General features: G+C 51.0%; 1 protein-coding gene across 5 annotated transcripts in view; it reads left to right on the top strand.

Annotated features, from left to right (window-relative positions):
- LOC146345362 (uncharacterized) overlaps positions 1-23,587 on the top strand; it is a 66,206-nt gene that overhangs the window by 35,417 nt on the left and 7,202 nt on the right. For 2 of the 5 annotated variants that reach the window (XM_084860026.1, XM_084860023.1), the window contains 6 exons: positions 1,705-2,487; positions 4,233-5,006; positions 6,786-7,559; positions 9,340-10,122; positions 11,868-12,641; positions 14,423-15,163. In XM_084860026.1, coding sequence (XP_084716152.1) covers positions 1,705-2,487; positions 4,233-5,006; positions 6,786-7,559; positions 9,340-10,122; positions 11,868-12,641; positions 14,423-15,163 — 4,629 coding nt within the window. Of the gene's footprint in view, positions 1-1,704; positions 2,488-4,232; positions 5,007-6,785; positions 7,560-9,339; positions 10,123-11,867; positions 12,642-14,422; positions 15,164-21,156; positions 21,225-23,587 lie in introns of all 5 variants that reach the window. The other 3 variants (XR_014792530.1, XM_084860024.1, XM_084860025.1) reach the window with 3 other exon arrangements.

The raw sequence follows: 23,587 nt of genomic DNA, 5'->3' as shown, positions 1-23,587 counted from the left end.
ATACCAAACCACACCACTGTGTGTTCTTGGTGTGTTTAAGTGTGTGTTTGTCTGATGGGGGGGAGGTTTGTGACTGTGGACAGTGGGAACTCCCCCACTCTTTTGCTGAAACGTTTGCGTGCTCGACTGTGCTCTTGGGGGGGGGGGGAGAATCACCAGAAAAAAAGTGAGGAACACCAGTATGGTCCAGCATCTTCTTGGGCTGCCTGAGCTCCTATTGAAGCACATTACCTGGCTATGATGGGCTCTCACCACCCCTTCTTCATGTGTTGAGTGATATGTCTTCAAAGGGTTTTGCGGGATTTCCCATGCCTGCGCTCGGCAGGCGCTCGCCGACTCACCATGGCCGGCCCCCCGCTCGCCGGGCTGTATGAGCCCTGTAGGGCTCAGCGAGCGGTCTGGGAGCACCCCACAGCTGCCAGGTTCTCGATGTCAGCCACCATTTGTACGTAAGGTGGTGCTCGTAATGTTCGATTTTTAATGTTGCGCAAAACGGCGGCCGCACAGGGCCATGTCTGCAACACTAGAGGCATCGAGGGCACTTTCACGTTACCCTAACCTTGAGGAGATGTCCCTGTATGGCTGCTGTGTCATTCAACGTGAAAAAATATCAAAATTACAGAGCTGCCACCTTCGGTAAAAACGGCCGCTTGCAGCGAGGAAGAGGTGGCTGCAGGGTGCTCCTGGCCATGCAGCGCCCAGCGAGTGCTCCCACGAGGGGTCCACAACTTGATGAGTGGTGGCTTGTGGGGGCTGCAGGAGGAGTCTATCAGACTCCACCCAACTGTCCGACGCTCCTGACATCCCTATTACGCCAGTCCAACACAGCTGACTGAGGTGGGGATCACTGTAGGGGATCATTGCGGGTAGAATTCAGTTGAGATTTCTAGACTCTTATGTCTCCCCCTTCTGGTACCTTCACATCTAGCTACTCCAGAAGGAGACCCTCCAAGCTGCATCAGTCTACTTGCTAGAATCATAACTTTGGAAGGTGCCATTTAGGTCAGTGGTTCCAACCCCCTACTCAGCACAACAGTCCAGCTTGAAGCATCTTTGACAGCATCATTATTTCATGTCCTACAGTCCTGGATGACAGAGAACGGATTGCAGCCATTTCACAAAGGGATAGCACGGCTGCTGCAGAGAGAAGCCTGTCTCTGCTAACACCTCCATGTTAAACAATGACTGTTGCAGCTGTACTACCCACACTTACCTGGAAGCAGATCCCATTGCATTTGTGCTGGGCATGCTGTAGGTCCATGGGATTGCCCTGTAGGAAAACGTTCCTGCATTTGCTTATCTCTCCAGTTTCTGCTCCGCATCACGAGAAGCAAAGAGGAAGCCGGGGAATGAAATGCTAAACATTCTCTCCCCACTGCACATCCAGATGGGCCCTGCTCTGCCCCCACCAAGCCATGGCCTCTCGTGTTATTACTGTTGACATTTTTGTGTTAAATACATGCTGAATGTTTGTGTGCTGTGCTTCCTCGTTGCACAGCTGCCCTTCTCATCACTGCCCCCCCGAGATTAAAAGAAAGCTCATCGCTCCCCTATTTTTAATCTTGTTGGATGTAACAATATGGGGGCTCATGGAAGGTGCAATGAAAGGGAGGGGGTGCCACTGGGGTGCATTTTAAAAGGCGGAGTGGAGAAAACCACGGTGATATTCCAAAATGCCCATTGTGCCTGGTCTCTTCCCAACAGGGTCTGGGAACACGAGCTACAGCCCGGAGCCAGAAGAGCTACGGATCGTCCTTGTTGGGAAGCCAGGAGGAGGGAGAAGTGCCACAGGAAACACAATTCTGGGTGAAATGAAATTTGCATCCCAGCTTTCCCAAAAGCCCGTGACCCAGACTTGCACGAGAGAGGACCGGGCAAAGGACTGGAATGGGAAGCGGATATGCATCGTTGACACTCCAGCACTGTTTGACGCCCACGTTCAAGAACCGTGGCATTCCCAGGAGATCCAGAAGTGCTTCTCTCTGTGTGGGCCAGGCCCCCACGTTCTGGTGTTTGTGACACAGGCAGGTCGCTTCACTGAAGAAGACAATGTGGCTGCAAAGAGGGTGGAGGACATTTTTGGCCACGAGGCCACGAAGCATATGATCGTCTTATTCACCCGCAAGGAAGACCTAGGCACAGGAAGCCTGGAGGACTACATACAGCAGTCGGGCAACAGTTCCCTTCAGGCTTTGGTCAGGAAATGTCAGGAACGTTGCTGTGCTTTCAACAATAAGGCAACAGGCAAGGACATGATCCTCCAAGCTAAAGAGCTGCTCTCCAAACTGGAGGAGATGGTGCAGGAGAATGAGGACGAGCCATATCTCAAGGACCTTCCCAGGACAACTAATGGGATATCAACACTAAAGAGGCCAGAGGAAGATGAAGTGTATGGAGAAGACATGGAAACAGAGAGGGGTGGGAATGGTCCTAAAGCCGAGAGAGGTAATGACGAAAATGCTCCATGGGCACCAAAGGCAGAATCAAGTTAAGAATTCTCGTTCATGTGGTCCTCCTTTCTGTAAAGTTGACATTAACCATTGCTTAAGGAGACATACCAAACCACACCACTGTGTTTGTCTGATGGGGGGGAGGTTTGTGACTGTGGACAGTGGGAACTCCCCCACTCTTTTGCTGAAACGTTTGCGTGCTCGACTGTGCTCTTGGGGGGGGGGGAGAATCACCAGAAAAAAAGTGAGGAACACCAGTATGGTCCAGCATCTTCTTGGGCTGCCTGAGCTCCTATTGAAGCACATTACCTGGCTATGATGGGCTCTCACCACCCCTTCTTCATGTGTTGAGTGATATGTCTTCAAAGGGTTTTGCGGGATTTCCCATGCCTGCGCTCGGCAGGCGCTCGCCGACTCACCATGGCCGGCCCCCCGCTCGCCGGGCTGTATGAGCCCTGTAGGGCTCAGCGAGCGGTCTGGGAGCACCCCACAGCTGCCAGGTTCTCGATGTCAGCCACCATTTGTACGTAAGGTGGTGCTCGTAATGTTCGATTTTTAATGTTGCGCAAAACGGCGGCCGCACAGGGCCATGTCTGCAACACTAGAGGCATCGAGGGCACTTTCACGTTACCCTAACCTTGAGGAGATGTCCCTGTATGGCTGCTGTGTCATTCAACGTGAAAAAATATCAAAATTACAGAGCTGCCACCTTCGGTAAAAACGGCCGCTTGCAGCGAGGAAGAGGTGGCTGCAGGGTGCTCCTGGCCATGCAGCGCCCAGCGAGTGCTCCCACGAGGGGTCCACAACTTGATGAGTGGTGGCTTGTGGGGGCTGCAGGAGGAGTCTATCAGACTCCACCCAACTGTCCGACGCTCCTGACATCCCTATTACGCCAGTCCAACACAGCTGACTGAGGTGGGGATCACTGTAGGGGATCATTGCGGGTAGAATTCAGTTGAGATTTCTAGACTCTTATGTCTCCCCCTTCTGGTACCTTCACATCTAGCTACTCCAGAAGGAGACCCTCCAAGCTGCATCAGTCTACTTGCTAGAATCATAACTTTGGAAGGTGCCATTTAGGTCAGTGGTTCCAACCCCCTACTCAGCACAACAGTCCAGCTTGAAGCATCTTTGACAGCATCATTATTTCATGTCCTACAGTCCTGGATGACAGAGAACGGATTGCAGCCATTTCACAAAGGGATAGCACGGCTGCTGCAGAGAGAAGCCTGTCTCTGCTAACACCTCCATGTTAAACAATGACTGTTGCAGCTGTACTACCCACACTTACCTGGAAGCAGATCCCATTGCATTTGTGCTGGGCATGCTGTAGGTCCATGGGATTGCCCTGTAGGAAAACGTTCCTGCATTTGCTTATCTCTCCAGTTTCTGCTCCGCATCACGAGAAGCAAAGAGGAAGCCGGGGAATGAAATGCTAAACATTCTCTCCCCACTGCACATCCAGATGGGCCCTGCTCTGCCCCCACCAAGCCATGGCCTCTCGTGTTATTACTGTTGACATTTTTGTGTTAAATACATGCTGAATGTTTGTGTGCTGTGCTTCCTCGTTGCACAGCTGCCCTTCTCATCACTGCCCCCCCGAGATTAAAAGAAAGCTCATCGCTCCCCTATTTTTAATCTTGTTGGATGTAACAATATGGGGGCTCATGGAAGGTGCAATGAAAGGGAGGGGGTGCCACTGGGGTGCATTTTAAAAGGCGGAGTGGAGAAAACCACGGTGATATTCCAAAATGCCCATTGTGCCTGGTCTCTTCCCAACAGGGTCTGGGAACACGAGCTACAGCCCGGAGCCAGAAGAGCTACGGATCGTCCTTGTTGGGAAGCCAGGAGGAGGGAGAAGTGCCACAGGAAACACAATTCTGGGTGAAATGAAATTTGCATCCCAGCTTTCCCAAAAGCCCGTGACCCAGACTTGCACGAGAGAGGACCGGGCAAAGGACTGGAATGGGAAGCGGATATGCATCGTTGACACTCCAGCACTGTTTGACGCCCACGTTCAAGAACCGTGGCATTCCCAGGAGATCCAGAAGTGCTTCTCTCTGTGTGGGCCAGGCCCCCACGTTCTGGTGTTTGTGACACAGGCAGGTCGCTTCACTGAAGAAGACAATGTGGCTGCAAAGAGGGTGGAGGACATTTTTGGCCAGGAGGCCACGAAGCATATGATCGTCTTATTCACCCGCAAGGAAGACCTAGGCACAGGAGGCCTGGAGGACTACATACAGCAGTCGGGCAACAGTTCCCTTCAGGCTTTGGTCGGGAAATGTCAGGAACGTTGCTGTGCTTTCAACAATAAGGCAACAGGCAAGGACATGATCCTCCAAGCTAAAGAGCTGCTCTCCAAGCTGGAGGAGATGGTGCAGGAGAATGGGGACAAGCCATATCTCAAGGACCTTCCCAGGACAACTAAGAGATTATCAACACTAAAGAGGGCAAAGGAAGATGAAGTATATGGAGAAGACATGGAAACAGGGAGGGGTGGGAATGGTCCTAAAGCCAAGAGAGGCAATGAAGGAAAATGTTCCATGAGCACCAAAGGTAGAATCAATTTAAGAATTCTCGTTCATGTGATCCTCCTTTCTGCGAAGTTGACATTAACCATTGCTTAAGGAGACATACCAAACCACACCACTGTGTGTTCTTGGTGTGTTTAAGTGTGTGTTTGTCTGATGGGGGGGAGGTTTGTGACTGTGGACAGTGGGAACTCCCCCACTCTTTTGCTGAAACGTTTGCGTGCTCGACTGTGCTCTTGGGGGGGGGGAGAATCACCAGAAAAAAAGTGAGGAACACCAGTATGGTCCAGCATCTTCTTGGGCTGCCTGAGCTCCTATTGAAGCACATTACCTGGCTATGATGGGCTCTCACCACCCCTTCTTCATGTGTTGAGTGATATGTCTTCAAAGGGTTTTGCGGGATTTCCCATGCCTGCGCTCGGCAGGCGCTCGCCGACTCACCATGGCCGGCCCCCCGCTCGCCGGGCTGTATGAGCCCTGTAGGGCTCAGCGAGCGGTCTGGGAGCACCCCACAGCTGCCAGGTTCTCGATGTCAGCCACCATTTGTACGTAAGGTGGTGCTCGTAATGTTCGATTTTTAATGTTGCGCAAAACGGCGGCCGCACAGGGCCATGTCTGCAACACTAGAGGCATCGAGGGCACTTTCACGTTACCCTAACCTTGAGGAGATGTCCCTGTATGGCTGCTGTGTCATTCAACGTGAAAAAATATCAAAATTACAGAGCTGCCACCTTCGGTAAAAACGGCCGCTTGCAGCGAGGAAGAGGTGGCTGCAGGGTGCTCCTGGCCATGCAGCGCCCAGCGAGTGCTCCCACGAGGGGTCCACAACTTGATGAGTGGTGGCTTGTGGGGGCTGCAGGAGGAGTCTATCAGACTCCACCCAACTGTCCGACGCTCCTGACATCCCTATTACGCCAGTCCAACACAGCTGACTGAGGTGGGGATCACTGTAGGGGATCATTGCGGGTAGAATTCAGTTGAGATTTCTAGACTCTTATGTCTCCCCCTTCTGGTACCTTCACATCTAGCTACTCCAGAAGGAGACCCTCCAAGCTGCATCAGTCTACTTGCTAGAATCATAACTTTGGAAGGTGCCATTTAGATCAGTGGTTCCAACCCCCTACTCAGCACAACAGTCCAGCTTGAAGCATCTTTGACAGCATCATTATTTCATGTCCTACAGTCCTGGATGACAGAGAACGGATTGCAGCCATTTCACAAAGGGATAGCACGGCTGCTGCAGAGAGAAGCCTGTCTCTGCTAACACCTCCATGTTAAACAATGACTGTTGCAGCTGTACTACCCACACTTACCTGGAAGCAGATCCCATTGCATTTGTGCTGGGCATGCTGTAGGTCCATGGGATTGCCCTGTAGGAAAACGTTCCTGCATTTGCTTATCTCTCCAGTTTCTGCTCCGCATCACGAGAAGCAAAGAGGAAGCCGGGGAATGAAATGCTAAACATTCTCTCCCCACTGCACATCCAGATGGGCCCTGCTCTGCCCCCACCAAGCCATGGCCTCTCGTGTTATTACTGTTGACATTTTTGTGTTAAATACATGCTGAATGTTTGTGTGCTGTGCTTCCTCGTTGCACAGCTGCCCTTCTCATCACTGCCCCCCCGAGATTAAAAGAAAGCTCATCGCTCCCCTATTTTTAATCTTGTTGGATGTAACAATATGGGGGCTCATGGAAGGTGCAATGAAAGGGAGGGGGTGCCACTGGGGTGCATTTTAAAAGGCGGAGTGGAGAAAACCACGGTGATATTCCAAAATGCCCATTGTGCCTGGTCTCTTCCCAACAGGGTCTGGGAACACGAGCTACAGCCCGGAGCCAGAAGAGCTACGGATCGTCCTTGTTGGGAAGCCAGGAGGAGGGAGAAGTGCCACAGGAAACACAATTCTGGGTGAAATGAAATTTGCATCCCAGCTTTCCCAAAAGCCCGTGACCCAGACTTGCACGAGAGAGGACCGGGCAAAGGACTGGAATGGGAAGCGGATATGCATCGTTGACACTCCAGCACTGTTTGACGCCCACGTTCAAGAACCGTGGCATTCCCAGGAGATCCAGAAGTGCTTCTCTCTGTGTGGGCCAGGCCCCCACGTTCTGGTGTTTGTGACACAGGCAGGTCGCTTCACTGAAGAAGACAATGTGGCTGCAAAGAGGGTGGAGGACATTTTTGGCCAGGAGGCCACGAAGCATATGATCGTCTTATTCACCCGCAAGGAAGACCTAGGCACAGGAGGCCTGGAGGACTACATACAGCAGTCGGGCAACAGTTCCCTTCAGGCTTTGGTCGGGAAATGTCAGGAACGTTGCTGTGCTTTCAACAATAAGGCAACAGGCAAGGACATGATCCTCCAAGCTAAAGAGCTGCTCTCCAAGCTGGAGGAGATGGTGCAGGAGAATGGGGACAAGCCATATCTCAAGGACCTTCCCAGGACAACTAAGAGATTATCAACACTAAAGAGGGCAAAGGAAGATGAAGTATATGGAGAAGACATGGAAACAGGGAGGGGTGGGAATGGTCCTAAAGCCAAGAGAGGCAATGAAGGAAAATGTTCCATGAGCACCAAAGGTAGAATCAATTTAAGAATTCTCGTTCATGTGATCCTCCTTTCTGCGAAGTTGACATTAACCATTGCTTAAGGAGACATACCAAACCACACCACTGTGTGTTCTTGGTGTGTTTAAGTGTGTGTTTGTCTGATGGGGGGGAGGTTTGTGACTGTGGACAGTGGGAACTCCCCCACTCTTTTGCTGAAACGTTTGCGTGCTCGACTGTGCTCTTGGGGGGGGGGGAGAATCACCAGAAAAAAAGTGAGGAACACCAGTATGGTCCAGCATCTTCTTGGGCTGCCTGAGCTCCTATTGAAGCACATTACCTGGCTATGATGGGCTCTCACCACCCCTTCTTCATGTGTTGAGTGATATGTCTTCAAAGGGTTTTGCGGGATTTCCCATGCCTGCGCTCGGCAGGCGCTCGCCGACTCACCATGGCCGGCCCCCCGCTCGCCGGGCTGTATGAGCCCTGTAGGGCTCAGCGAGCGGTCTGGGAGCACCCCACAGCTGCCAGGTTCTCGATGTCAGCCACCATTTGTACGTAAGGTGGTGCTCGTAATGTTCGATTTTTAATGTTGCGCAAAACGGCGGCCGCACAGGGCCATGTCTGCAACACTAGAGGCATCGAGGGCACTTTCACGTTACCCTAACCTTGAGGAGATGTCCCTGTATGGCTGCTGTGTCATTCAACGTGAAAAAATATCAAAATTACAGAGCTGCCACCTTCGGTAAAAACGGCCGCTTGCAGCGAGGAAGAGGTGGCTGCAGGGTGCTCCTGGCCATGCAGCGCCCAGCGAGTGCTCCCACGAGGGGTCCACAACTTGATGAGTGGTGGCTTGTGGGGGCTGCAGGAGGAGTCTATCAGACTCCACCCAACTGTCCGACGCTCCTGACATCCCTATTACGCCAGTCCAACACAGCTGACTGAGGTGGGGATCACTGTAGGGGATCATTGCGGGTAGAATTCAGTTGAGATTTCTAGACTCTTATGTCTCCCCCTTCTGGTACCTTCACATCTAGCTACTCCAGAAGGAGACCCTCCAAGCTGCATCAGTCTACTTGCTAGAATCATAACTTTGGAAGGTGCCATTTAGGTCAGTGGTTCCAACCCCCTACTCAGCACAACAGTCCAGCTTGAAGCATCTTTGACAGCATCATTATTTCATGTCCTACAGTCCTGGATGACAGAGAACGGATTGCAGCCATTTCACAAAGGGATAGCACGGCTGCTGCAGAGAGAAGCCTGTCTCTGCTAACACCTCCATGTTAAACAATGACTGTTGCAGCTGTACTACCCACACTTACCTGGAAGCAGATCCCATTGCATTTGTGCTGGGCATGCTGTAGGTCCATGGGATTGCCCTGTAGGAAAACGTTCCTGCATTTGCTTATCTCTCCAGTTTCTGCTCCGCATCACGAGAAGCAAAGAGGAAGCCGGGGAATGAAATGCTAAACATTCTCTCCCCACTGCACATCCAGATGGGCCCTGCTCTGCCCCCACCAAGCCATGGCCTCTCGTGTTATTACTGTTGACATTTTTGTGTTAAATACATGCTGAATGTTTGTGTGCTGTGCTTCCTCGTTGCACAGCTGCCCTTCTCATCACTGCCCCCCCGAGATTAAAAGAAAGCTCATCGCTCCCCTATTTTTAATCTTGTTGGATGTAACAATATGGGGGCTCATGGAAGGTGCAATGAAAGGGAGGGGGTGCCACTGGGGTGCATTTTAAAAGGCGGAGTGGAGAAAACCACGGTGATATTCCAAAATGCCCATTGTGCCTGGTCTCTTCCCAACAGGGTCTGGGAACACGAGCTACAGCCCGGAGCCAGAAGAGCTACGGATCGTCCTTGTTGGGAAGCCAGGAGGAGGGAGAAGTGCCACAGGAAACACAATTCTGGGTGAAATGAAATTTGCATCCCAGCTTTCCCAAAAGCCCGTGACCCAGACTTGCACGAGAGAGGACCGGGCAAAGGACTGGAATGGGAAGCGGATATGCATCGTTGACACTCCAGCACTGTTTGACGCCCACGTTCAAGAACCGTGGCATTCCCAGGAGATCCAGAAGTGCTTCTCTCTGTGTGGGCCAGGCCCCCACGTTCTGGTGTTTGTGACACAGGCAGGTCGCTTCACTGAAGAAGACAATGTGGCTGCAAAGAGGGTGGAGGACATTTTTGGCCACGAGGCCACGAAGCATATGATCGTCTTATTCACCCGCAAGGAAGACCTAGGCACAGGAAGCCTGGAGGACTACATACAGCAGTCGGGCAACAGTTCCCTTCAGGCTTTGGTCAGGAAATGTCAGGAACGTTGCTGTGCTTTCAACAATAAGGCAACAGGCAAGGACATGATCCTCCAAGCTAAAGAGCTGCTCTCCAAGCTGGAGGAGATGGTGCAGGAGAATGAGGACGAGCCATATCTCAAGGACCTTCCCAGGACAACTAATGGGATATCAACACTAAAGAGGCCAGAGGAAGATGAAGTGTATGGAGAAGACATGGAAACAGGGAGGGGTGGGAATGGTCCTAAAGCCGAGAGAGGTAATGACGAAAATGCTCCATGGGCACCAAAGGCAGAATCAAGTTAAGAATTCTCGTTCATGTGGTCCTCCTTTCTGTAAAGTTGACATTAACCATTGCTTAAGGAGACATACCAAACCACACCACTGTGTTTGTCTGATGGGGGGGAGGTTTGTGACTGTGGACAGTGGGAACTCCCCCACTCTTTTGCTGAAACGTTTGCGTGCTCGACTGTGCTCTTGGGGGGGGGGGAGAATCACCAGAAAAAAAGTGAGGAACACCAGTATGGTCCAGCATCTTCTTGGGCTGCCTGAGCTCCTATTGAAGCACATTACCTGGCTATGATGGGCTCTCACCACCCCTTCTTCATGTGTTGAGTGATATGTCTTCAAAGGGTTTTGCGGGATTTCCCATGCCTGCGCTCGGCAGGCGCTCGCCGACTCACCATGGCCGGCCCCCCGCTCGCCGGGCTGTATGAGCCCTGTAGGGCTCAGCGAGCGGTCTGGGAGCACCCCACAGCTGCCAGGTTCTCGATGTCAGCCACCATTTGTACGTAAGGTGGTGCTCGTAATGTTCGATTTTTAATGTTGCGCAAAACGGCGGCCGCACAGGGCCATGTCTGCAACACTAGAGGCATCGAGGGCACTTTCACGTTACCCTAACCTTGAGGAGATGTCCCTGTATGGCTGCTGTGTCATTCAACGTGAAAAAATATCAAAATTACAGAGCTGCCACCTTCGGTAAAAACGGCCGCTTGCAGCGAGGAAGAGGTGGCTGCAGGGTGCTCCTGGCCATGCAGCGCCCAGCGAGTGCTCCCACGAGGGGTCCACAACTTGATGAGTGGTGGCTTGTGGGGGCTGCAGGAGGAGTCTATCAGACTCCACCCAACTGTCCGACGCTCCTGACATCCCTATTACGCCAGTCCAACACAGCTGACTGAGGTGGGGATCACTGTAGGGGATCATTGCGGGTAGAATTCAGTTGAGATTTCTGGACTCTTATGTCTCCCCCTTCTGGTACCTTCACATCTAGCTACTCCAGAAGGAGACCCTCCAAGCTGCATCAGTCTACTTGCTAGAATCATAACTTTGGAAGGTGCCATTTAGGTCAGTGGTTCCAACCCCCTACTCAGCACAACAGTCCAGCTTGAAGCATCTTTGACAGCATCATTATTTCATGTCCTACAGTCCTGGATGACAGAGAACGGATTGCAGCCATTTCACAAAGGGATAGCACGGCTGCTGCAGAGAGAAGCCTGTCTCTGCTAACACCTCCATGTTAAACAATGACTGTTGCAGCTGTACTACCCACACTTACCTGGAAGCAGATCCCATTGCATTTGTGCTGGGCATGCTGTAGGTCCATGGGATTGCCCTGTAGGAAAACGTTCCTGCATTTGCTTATCTCTCCAGTTTCTGCTCCGCATCACGAGAAGCAAAGAGGAAGCCGGGGAATGAAATGCTAAACATTCTCTCCCCACTGCACATCCAGATGGGCCCTGCTCTGCCCCCACCAAGCCATGGCCTCTCGTGTTATTACTGTTGACATTTTTGTGTTAAATACATGCTGAATGTTTGTGTGCTGTGCTTCCTCGTTGCACAGCTGCCCTTCTCATCACTGCCCCCCCGAGATTAAAAGAAAGCTCATCGCTCCCCTATTTTTAATCTTGTTGGATGTAACAATATGGGGGCTCATGGAAGGTGCAATGAAAGGGAGGGGGTGCCACTGGGGTGCATTTTAAAAGGCGGAGTGGAGAAAACCACGGTGATATTCCAAAATGCCCATTGTGCCTGGTCTCTTCCCAACAGGGTCTGGGAACACGAGCTACAGCCCGGAGCCAGAAGAGCTACGGATCGTCCTTGTTGGGAAGCCAGGAGGAGGGAGAAGTGCCACAGGAAACACAATTCTGGGTGAAATGAAATTTGCATCCCAGCTTTCCCAAAAGCCCGTGACCCAGACTTGCACGAGAGAGGACCGGGCAAAGGACTGGAATGGGAAGCGGATATGCATCGTTGACACTCCAGCACTGTTTGACGCCCACGTTCAAGAACCGTGGCATTCCCAGGAGATCCAGAAGTGCTTCTCTCTGTGTGGGCCAGGCCCCCACGTTCTGGTGTTTGTGACACAGGCAGGTCGCTTCACTGAAGAAGACAATGTGGCTGCAAAGAGGGTGGAGGACATTTTTGGCCAGGAGGCCACGAAGCATATGATCGTCTTATTCACCCGCAAGGAAGACCTAGGCACAGGAGGCCTGGAGGACTACATACAGCAGTCGGGCAACAGTTCCCTTCAGGCTTTGGTCGGGAAATGTCAGGAACGTTGCTGTGCTTTCAACAATAAGGCAACAGGCAAGGACATGATCCTCCAAGCTAAAGAGCTGCTCTCCAAGCTGGAGGAGATGGTGCAGGAGAATGGGGACAAGCCATATCTCAAGGACCTTCCCAGGACAACTAAGAGATTATCAACACTAAAGAGGGCAAAGGAAGATGAAGTATATGGAGAAGACATGGAAACAGGGAGGGGTGGGAATGGTCCTAAAGCCAAGAGAGGCAATGAAGGAAAATGTTCCATGAGCACCAAAGGTAGAATCAATTTAAGAATTCTCGTTCATGTGATCCTCCTTTCTGCGAAGTTGACATTAACCATTGCTTAAGGAGACATACCAAACCACACCACTGTGTGTTCTTGGTGTGTTTAAGTGTGTGTTTGTCTGATGGGGGGGAGGTTTGTGACTGTGGACAGTGGGAACTCCCCCACTCTTTTGCTGAAACGTTTGCGTGCTCGACTGTGCTCTTGGGGGGGGGGGGAGAATCACCAGAAAAAAAGTGAGGAACACCAGTATGGTCCAGCATCTTCTTGGGCTGCCTGAGCTCCTATTGAAGCACATTACCTGGCTATGATGGGCTCTCACCACCCCTTCTTCATGTGTTGAGTGATATGTCTTCAAAGGGTTTTGCGGGATTTCCCATGCCTGCGCTCGGCAGGCGCTCGCCGACTCACCATGGCCGGCCCCCCGCTCGCCGGGCTGTATGAGCCCTGTAGGGCTCAGCGAGCGGTCTGGGAGCACCCCACAGCTGCCAGGTTCTCGATGTCAGCCACCATTTGTACGTAAGGTGGTGCTCGTAATGTTCGATTTTTAATGTTGCGCAAAACGGCGGCCGCACAGGGCCATGTCTGCAACACTAGAGGCATCGAGGGCACTTTCACGTTACCCTAACCTTGAGGAGATGTCCCTGTATGGCTGCTGTGTCATTCAACGTGAAAAAATATCAAAATTACAGAGCTGCCACCTTCGGTAAAAACGGCCGCTTGCAGCGAGGAAGAGGTGGCTGCAGGGTGCTCCTGGCCATGCAGCGCCCAGCGAGTGCTCCCACGAGGGGTCCACAACTTGATGAGTGGTGGCTTGTGGGGGCTGCAGGAGGAGTCTATCAGACTCCACCCAACTGTCCGACGCTCCTGACATCCCTATTACGCCAGTCCAACACAGCTGACTGAGGTGGGGATCACTGTAGGGGATCATTGCGGGTAGAATTCAGTTGAGATTTCTAGACTCTTATGTCTCCCCCTTCTGGTACCTTCACATCTAGCTACTCCAGAAGGAGACCCTCCAAGCTGCATCAGTCTACTTGCTAGAATCATAACTTTGGAAGGTGCCATTTAGGTCAGTGGTTCCAACCCCCTACTCAGCACAACAGTCCAGCTTGAAGCATCTTTGACAGCATCATTATTTCATGTCCTACAGTCCTGGATGACAGAGAACGGATTGCAGCCATTTCACAAAGGGATAGCACGGCTGCTGCAGAGAGAAGCCTGTCTCTGCTAACACCTCCATGTTAAACAATGACTGTTGCAGCTGTACTACCCACACTTACCTGGAAGCAGATCCCATTGCATTTGTGCTGGGCATGCTGTAGGTCCATGGGATTGCCCTGTAGGAAAACGTTCCTGCATTTGCTTATCTCTCCAGTTTCTGCTCCGCATCACGAGAAGCAAAGAGGAAGCCGGGGAATGAAATGCTAAACATTCTCTCCCCACTGCACATCCAGATGGGCCCTGCTCTGCCCCCACCAAGCCATGGCCTCTCGTGTTATTACTGTTGACATTTTTGTGTTAAATACATGCTGAATGTTTGTGTGCTGTGCTTCCTCGTTGCACAGCTGCCCTTCTCATCACTGCCCCCCCGAGATTAAAAGAAAGCTCATCGCTCCCCTATTTTTAATCTTGTTGGATGTAACAATATGGGGGCTCATGGAAGGTGCAATGAAAGGGAGGGGGTGCCACTGGGGTGCATTTTAAAAGGCGGAGTGGAGAAAACCACGGTGATATTCCAAAATGCCCATTGTGCCTGGTCTCTTCCCAACAGGGTCTGGGAACACGAGCTACAGCCCGGAGCCAGAAGAGCTACGGATCGTCCTTGTTGGGAAGCCAGGAGGAGGGAGAAGTGCCACAGGAAACACAATTCTGGGTGAAATGAAATTTGCATCCCAGCTTTCCCAAAAGCCCGTGACCCAGACTTGCACGAGAGAGGACCGGGCAAAGGACTGGAATGGGAAGCGGATATGCATCGTTGACACTCCAGCACTGTTTGACGCCCACGTTCAAGAACCGTGGCATTCCCAGGAGATCCAGAAGTGCTTCTCTCTGTGTGGGCCAGGCCCCCACGTTCTGGTGTTTGTGACACAGGCAGGTCGCTTCACTGAAGAAGACAATGTGGCTGCAAAGAGGGTGGAGGACATTTTTGGCCAGGAGGCCACGAAGCATATGATCGTCTTATTCACCCGCAAGGAAGACCTAGGCACAGGAAGCCTGGAGGACTACATACAGCAGTCAGGCAACAGTTCCCTTCAGGCTTTGGTCAGGAAATGTCAGGAACGTTGCTGTGCTTTCAACAATAAGGCAACAGGCAAGGACATGATCCTCCAAGCTAAAGAGCTGCTCTCCAAGCTGGAGGAGATGGTGCAGGAGAATGAGGACGAGCCATATCTCAAGGACCTTCCCAGGACAACTAATGGGATATCAACACTAAAGAGGCCAGAGGAAGATGAAGTGTATGGAGAAGACGTGGAAACAGAGAGGGGTGGGAATGGTCCTAAAGCCGAGAGAGGTAATGACGAAAATGCTCCATGGGCACCAAAGGCAGAATCAAGTTAAGAATTCTCGTTCATGTGGTCCTCCTTTCTGCAAAGTTGACATTAACCATTGCTTAAGGAGACATACCAAACCACACCACTGTGTGTTCTTGGTGTGTTTAAGTGTGCGTTTGTCTGATGTGAGCAGGGGGAGGTTTGTGACTGTGGACAGTGGGAACTCCCCCACTCTTTTGCTGAAGCGTTTGAGTGCTAGACTGTGGTCTTGGGGGAAAAACTTCACCAGAAAAAAAGTGAGGAACACCAGTATGGTCCGGCATCTTCTCGGACGGTGCCATTTGGGTCAGTGGTTCCAACCCCCTACACTGCAAAACCAGCCACTTTGATGCATCCTTGACAGCTGGCTGTCCACTCCGTGCATGAATACCTCCAGACAGAAGGCTGGACAGCCATCTTTCAGGGATGCTCTGACTTGGATTCCTGCACTGAGCAGGGGGCTGGATTCGTTGGCCGTGTAAGCCCCTTCCAACCCTACTATTCTATGAGTATGTGGTTCTAGGAAAAGAATGTGACACAAAGGCCCCAGGTGATGATGGCATGTGAATGTGATGGTGCGTGTTTGTCTTTTTTGTGCTAAAAAGTTGTCCTGCCCTTGCCTCGCCTTTTGGTTCTCAACTATATTTGTCACCTGGAGACCTGCATTGGTGATGATGCCAGGGCAAGGCAGGGCAGGGCAGGGCGGAGAGGGATGTGGTGAGTTTGGGTGGGGCCGGTGCAGTGTGTTTTGCCTTAGTGTCTGCTGGCGGCTCCTCAGCTGTTGCAGTAATTCATTTTCATTTGCCTCCTGACAAGGGACCAACCCAGTCCTTTATTCCTGTTAATGATGTCATTCTATATATTAATTAGGGATGGCAGAGAATTCCGCCATGGATCTCAGTGAGGCTGAATGCCAGTGCGGGGGAGGGAGATTGTTCATAGCATCGGCAGCTTCATGGTAGGGAGAACACTGTGTTCCTTTAATGATTGCTGAATGAGAGTGATTTTTGTTGAGACACAGGAGGAAACCACCCAGGATTTTATTGATGGAAAAAGTGGGGGAGAGCCGGGGGGGGGGGGAGCCTCTCTTATTGGTTGAGCAGCCCCTGCAGTCAGATGACATTCACTCCAACTCCCCCACTCCGCATGGAAGTATGTTCTGTAAAACAACTTAGATTGTTACAGTGCACCCATTTGTGGAGCCCTGCCTGGACCAAAGCCAATTCCTAGAAAAATCCAGGTAAGCCACCATTCCCTTTTCCCTCCATGGCCATGGAGACACCCCCCTAGACCATCAGAGAGGGAATCCAGCAAGAACTTACAGGCCTTGCAGCCTTGCATTAACAAAAACCCCTGAGTGGTTGAAAAGAACCTCAGCTGCATAATTTAGAATCATAGAATAGTAGGGTTGGAAGGGGCCTACAAGGCCATCGAGTCCAACCCCCTGCTCGATGCAGGAATCCAAGTCAGAGCATCCCTGACAGATTTTTTTATTTATTTGTTTGTTTATTTCTATACCACCCAATAGCCGAAGCTCTCTGGGCGGTTCACAAAAATTAAAACCAAACAGCACACAATAAAACAGTTTAAAATATATAGAACATTATATATCTATAAAATATATAGAATATATAGAACTTTTTTTTTATCAAGTAACCTCCCTTGTAGACCGTGGGAATGCTGTAGACATCATATACCTCGACTTCAGCAAAGCTTTCAACGAAGTGCCCCATGGTCTTTCGACTGGCTGCCGCGGCCGCCATTTTCATCCGGGTCTTTGCTGTGATAGGTATGTAAGTATTTATGTAGCCTATCACGGCAACCCAAGCAACCCCCACCCCAAATCGGCGTACGCAAATGGGGCGGCTACAGCGGCTGCCATTTGCATTCCCTATTTTTTGCTGTTTTAGTCTACGTAAATATTTACATAGGCTATTATGGTGATAAAAAGGGGAACGCAAATAGCGTAGTGGGCACTATTTGTGTTGCTTTTTTTTGCCGTTTTAGCCTATGGAAATATTTACGTAGACTAAAACAGTGAAAAATAGGGAACGCAAATGGCGGCTGCCATAGCCGCCCCATTTGCATACGCCGTTTTTTTTTTTTTTTGCCCAGCCGTGATAGGCTACATAAATACTTACGTAGCCTATCACGGCTGCCTGGCTGGATGCAAATGGTGGCCGCTACGGCGGCCGCCATTTGCATCTGCAGCAGCCCGTCCGTGGCCGGAAGTCCGGCTGCAGATGGGCCTGGCCGGCTGCGGAGCAGAGCCAGCCGGGCAGGATTCCGGGTGGGAGGACCGGATCACTTCCCCCTCCATCGAGGATTCCGGGGGGAGGGACGGAGCGCCTCCCCCCCTCCACGGATCACTTCCGCAAAAAGGTAAGTGACTTTCGTACATCCCAAGCCCCACGTATAATGCTTTGCAGTAATCCAGACGAGAAGTTATCAGAGCATGGACAACTGTAGCTAGGCTATCTCTGTCCAGATAAGGGCATAGTTGGTATACCAGCCTAAGTGGATAAAAGGTGCTCCGTGCCACTGAGTTCACCTGTGCCTCAAGTGACAGTTCTGGATCCAAGAGCACCCCCAAACTATGAACCTGATCCTTTAGGGGGAGTGCAACCCCCTCCAGAACAGGGTAAATATCACCTAGCCGGGCAGATGAACCACCCACTAACAGTACCTCTGTCTTGTCTGGATTGAGTTTCAGTTTATTGGCCCTCATCCAGTCCATTACCGTGCCCAGGCCCTGATTCAGAACAGCCACTGCCTCACCTGGGTTTGATGAGAAAGATAGACAGAGCTGGGTGTCATCTGCATATTGATGGCACCTCAGCCCACACATCTGGATAACCTCCCCCAGCGGTTTCATGTAGAGGTTAAACAGCATAGGGGATAAAATAGAGCCCGGTGGAACCCCATGGCACAATTGCCATGGCACAGAGCAATAATCCCCCAGCACCACCTTCTGGAATCGGCCATCCAAGTAGGAGCGGAACCACTGTAGTGCAGCACCTCCAACTCCCAACCCAGACAACCTATCCAGAAGGATACCATGGTCGATGGTATCGAAAGCCGCTGAGAGGTCCAGGAGAATCAACAGGGTCGCACTCCCCCTGTCCCTCTCCCGGCAGAGGTCATCCCACAGGGCGACCAAGGCAGTTTCCGTTCCAAAACCAGGCCTGAAGCCCGATTGAAATGGATCTAGAGAATCCGTTTCATTCAACAGAGCCTGGAGCTGTCCTACAACCACCTGCTCAAGCACCTTGCCCAGGAAGGGGATGTTGGCCACGGGCCTATAATTGTTAACATCCTCTGGGTCCGGGTTAGGCTTTTTCAGGAGTGGTCTAATTACCGCCTCTTTTAAAGCGGCAGGCGCCACTCCCTCTCTCAAGGAGGAATTTACAACCTCCTGGACCCAGCCGGACAACCCCTCCTTGTTTGATTTAATAAGCCATGAAGGGCAAGGGTCAAGCACACAAGTGGTCGGTCGGACTTGGCCAAGCACCTTGTCCGCATCCTCAGGCCTCAGTAACTGAAACTCATCCAATAAAACTGGACCAGACGGTGCTCTGAACGCCTCTACCAATGGAACTGCATTAATCGTGGTGTCCAATTCATGATGAATCTGAGCGACTTTATCTTCAAAGTGCCTTGCAAACTTATCACAGCATGCCATCGAGGGCTCCACCGTCTCTCTCCCTGGCCCAGAATGTAACAGGCTGTGAACCACTCAGAAAACCTCTGCTGGACGACACTGAGAAGATGCAATGCTGGTGGAAAAGAACTGTCTCTTTGCCACCCTCACCGCCACAAAGTAGGCTTGATAGTGGGCTCTTACCTGTGTTCGGTCAGACTCAGCAACACGAGTTTTCCTCCACCTGCGTTCTAGCCGTCTCCCCTCTTGCTTCATTGCCCTTAGCTCAGGTGCATGCCAAGGAGCTGGCCGGGCTCTGCTCGGGGGGAGAGGGCGCTTGGGCGCAATTGTGTCAACTGCCCGAGTCATCTCTGCATTCCACAGAGCGACCTGGGCTTTGACAGAAGCACCAGCCATACCAGCAGGAAAATCCCCCAGAGCCCTCTGGAATCCATCAGAATCCATTAATCTCTGGGGGCAGACCATTTTAATAGGTCCCCCACCCTTGCAGAGGGGGAAGGCTGCCAGGAGACTAAACCTCAGCAGGAAGTGATCTGACCATGACAAAGGGACAGATGTTAATTCCTCCACTTTCAGATCACCATCCTCCTGCCCAGTCGAGAAAACCAGATCAAGCTTGTGTCCTTTTATATGCATTGGGCCGATGACATGTTGGGACAGCCCCATGGTTGTCATGGCGGCCATGAAGTCCTGAGCCGCCCCGGATACAGCGGCCTCGGCATGGAAGTTGAGATCCCCCAGGACCATCATCCTAGGGGTCCTCAATACCAAGTCCGAGACCACCTCCGTCAGCTCAGGCAGGGGGTCTGATGGGCAGCGGGGTAGGCGGTACACCAACAGAATCCCTAATCTGTCCTGGGTACCCAACACAAAGTAAAAACACTCAAGATCTGCACTCAAATGGGCAGGAAGCCTAGAGAGGGAGATTGAATTCCTATAGACCACGGCAACCCCCCCTCCCCGACCCTCGAGTCGGTGTTGGTGCTGCACTGAGTACCCAGGAGGGCACAGCTGGGAGTGACCCCTCCCAGTTCCCCCACCCAGGTCTCAGTAATACATACCAGGTCAGCCCCCTCATCCACAATCAAATCATGGATGAGGAAGATTTTATTTTGGGCCGACCTGGCATTCAGCAGCAGCACCACCAGGCCCGAGGGCAGACTGGTAAGGCTGCCAGGAACCATCAGGTTGGGGGAAGAACCAGAAGAGGGGACAGCTGTAAGGTGTCTAGCCCCTCTTCTCCTCAGCTGGCCTGTTAATCCCCCAACGCCATACCTCCCCCTGCCCGTGACCACAGTTATGGTGGCACCTCCCTGACCCCCTGAGTTGCCCAATAATCCTCCCAGGCACATATTAAAATGTTAGGATATAAAATGCACAACAGTGTAAAAGAATGTAAAAGATAAAAGAGATAAAAGAGAACAGCAGCTAAGAAGGAGCAGATAAAATTCACATTTCCCCCTTTCTCCCTGGTCTTTAAAGCTGCTGCCCTCTGCTGCTGCTATTTGCTGCTGGTATCTGTGGCTGCTGGTGTCTCTGGAGAGGCAAGTGGGTGGGTCTTCAGGTGCTGTTCTAGTGCCGAGTAGAGGGGAACTAGTACTTCCTAGGATTTGGAAGCTATGCTTCTATTAATGCAGCCCAAAAGAGCATTGGCCTTTTTTGCAGCCACATCACATTGTTGGCTCATATTCAGCTTGTGATCGACAACAATTCACACTTCTGGTGTTGTTGAGCCACGTATCCCCCATCTTGTAACTGCCCATTTGGTTTCTTTTTCCGAGGTGCAGAACTTGGCATTGATCCCTACTCAATGTCATTCTGTTGTTTTCTGCCCAGCGCTCCCGTCTATCCAGATCACTTTGAATTTTGTTTCTGTCTTCCAGGGTATTAGCTATCCCACCCAATTTTGTGTCATCTGCAAATTTGATCAACATTCCCTGCACCTCCTCCTCCAAGTCATTACTAAAAATGTTGAAGAGCACTGGGCCCAGGACTGAGCCCTGCGGTACCCCACTCCTTACCTCTCCCCAGTTTGAGAAGGTCCCATTGATAAGCACTCTTTGAGTCCGATTCTGTAGCCAACTGTGGATCCACCGGATCGTTGTTTCATGTAGCCCACTTTGAGCTAGTTTGCTCATCAGGATATCACGGGGCACTTTGTCGAAAGCTTTGCTGAAGTCGAGATATATCCACAGTATTTCCACAGTCCACAAGGGAGGTGACTTGATCAAAAAATGAGATCAGATTCGTCTGACTGGACTTGTACTTGAAAAATCCATGTTGGCTTGGTGTAATCACTGCATTGTTTTCCAGGTGCTTACAGATGGATTGCTTCATCATCTGCTCCAGAATTTTCCCTGGGATTGATGTCAGACTGACTGGTCTGTAGTTCCCAGGTTCCTCCTTTTTACCCTTTTTGAAGATAGGGACAGCGTTAGCCCTCCTCCAGTCATCTGGCACTTCCCCCGTCCTCCAGGATTTCTCAAAGAGAATAGACAGCAGTTCTGAAAGTTCTTCTGCCAGTTCCTTTATTACTCTAGGATGCAGTTCATCTGGCCCTGGAGATTTGAACTCATTCCAAGTCATTAGGTGTTCCTTGACCATATGCCTATCGATCTCAAGTTGAAATCCTGCCCCTTCAGCCTGTATTTCGCCTTTGCCAGGGCGGTCATAGACCCTCTTTTGGGAGAAGACTGAGCCAAAGTAGGAATTGAGCACCTCTGCCTTTTCTTTGTCAGCTGTTATCGTTTTGCCATCCTTATTTAATAGCTGAACCACCATTTCTTTCCTCTGCCTTTTACTATGCACGTAGCTGAAGAAAGCCTTTTTGTTGTTTTTAGCATCCCTCGCTAACCTCAGCTCGTTCTCAGCTTTAGCCTTCCTGACGCCATCCCTGCAATTCTGTGCTACCTGCCTGTACTCTTCCTTTGTTGCTTGGCCTTCTTTCCACTTCCTATATGTGTCCTTTTTTGTTTTCAGGGCATCTCTAAGCTTTTTGTGAAGCCACATCGGCTTCTTCTGTTTTCTTGCTCCTTTTCTTCTTGTTGGAAGTTATCCACCACACAAGTCAGGAATTTCCTGGAGGGGCCATGTTTTGCAGAATTTGTCTCCCAACAAATATCGGGGAAATTGAAGTCTGCCATTACTGCTACATCATGCTTCCTCGAAACATTGGCTATTTGCTTTTCAAAAGTTTCATCCTCATCTTCTCTTTGATTGGGTGGCCAGTATTAGACTCCGACCATCAGGTTCCTTTTATTCTTTGCTCCATTTATTTTGATCCAGATGCTCTCAATGAGGCTACCAAGCTCATCCTTCTGTACTTCTGTGCAGAGATATGTATTTTTCACATACAGGGCAACCCCACCTCCCTTTCTGTTCCTCCTGTTCTTTTTGAACAAGTTATATCCTTCAATTGTGGTATTCCAGTCATGGGAGTCATCCCACCAAGTCTCAGTTATACCTACCAAGTCATAATTTCCCTCCTGTATTAAGAGTTTATGTTCGTTCTGTTTGTTTCCCATACCCTGGGCATTAGTATATAGACATCGAAGACCACATGCTTCATAGTCTGGCTTTCTTCCTTCATGTGTCTGAAGACTATTATTGGGCACTATCAGAGCTGTTCTCTCCATTGCAGTGCATGAGCCTACGTCCATTGTTACCCCCAAATTTACATCTCCCTTCCCCGTAGGATTCAGTTTAAAGCCCTCCTGATGAAGTTCTTCATGCTGTGGCCAAACACATTCTTCCCATCCTTTGTGAGGTGCAACCTGTCCCTTGCCAACAGCCCATCTTCCAGGAAGTATAGCCTGTGGTCCCAGAATCCAAATCTCTCTCGTCGGCACCACCTCCGTAGCCAGTCATTCACCCAGAGTATTTTTCTTTCCCTTTCTATCCCTCTTCTAACTACTGGAAGGATGGATGAGAAAACTATCTGGGCCCCAAAGTTCTTGAGTTTCCTTCCCAAAGCTTCAAAGTCTGACGTGATCTCTTCGTAGCTCCGCTTGGCAGCATCGTTTGTTCCCACATGGATGAGAAGAAAGGGATCCCTGTCAGTGGGCTTTATGAGTGCAGGCAACCTTTCAGTCACATCTCTAATCCGTCCTCCCGGGAGGCAACATATCTGGCAAGTCCACGGGTCTTCGCGACACACTTGGGTCTCGATCCCACGCAGCAAGGAGTCTCCCACTACTACCACTCTTCTTCTTCTTGTAGGCCTGGGTTTCATCGTCTTTGTTTGACTGACCTTCAGCTTCTTGCTCACTCTCACGTAGGTTCCCCTGTGGTTCTTCCTCTTCTACAGGCTGTCCTCCAGTCTCATCCGCAAGTACCTGGAATCGGTTCCACAGCTCCACTGCTTCCGCTGGTGCAGAGTGGCGTCTAGTTCTTCTTCTCCTAACTGTCACCATTTTCCAAGGAGTATCCTCCACTCCATTTTTCTTCACCTCAGCATTTCCCACTGCCTCCTCTTGCTGTTGCTCTTCAAGCTTCTGGTCTTCCCTTTGCTGCTGTAGTTCCCCCAGTCTGTCCAAGAACCCTTCGTGTTCTCTTATTCCCTGGAGGGTCGACAGTCGCCGCTTCAGTCCACTTACTTTTTCTTCCAGCAGCGTGATCAACTTGCACTTGTTGCAGGTGTAGGCCATGTGGTTCTCAGGCAAGAAAACAAACATTGCACACACCTTGCAGGTCACCACCACTGGAGAGTCTTGTCCTTCCACAGACTCTTTTCCCTTTTTGTGTC

This window comes from Heloderma suspectum, chromosome 5, assembly GCF_057233095.1.
Source record: "Heloderma suspectum isolate Gila_16-S chromosome 5, 16-S_ref, whole genome shotgun sequence".
NCBI lineage: Eukaryota > Metazoa > Chordata > Lepidosauria > Squamata > Helodermatidae > Heloderma > Heloderma suspectum.
The sequence above is the reverse complement of the archived record's forward strand: the minus strand, read 5'-3'. Positions and strand labels throughout refer to the sequence as shown.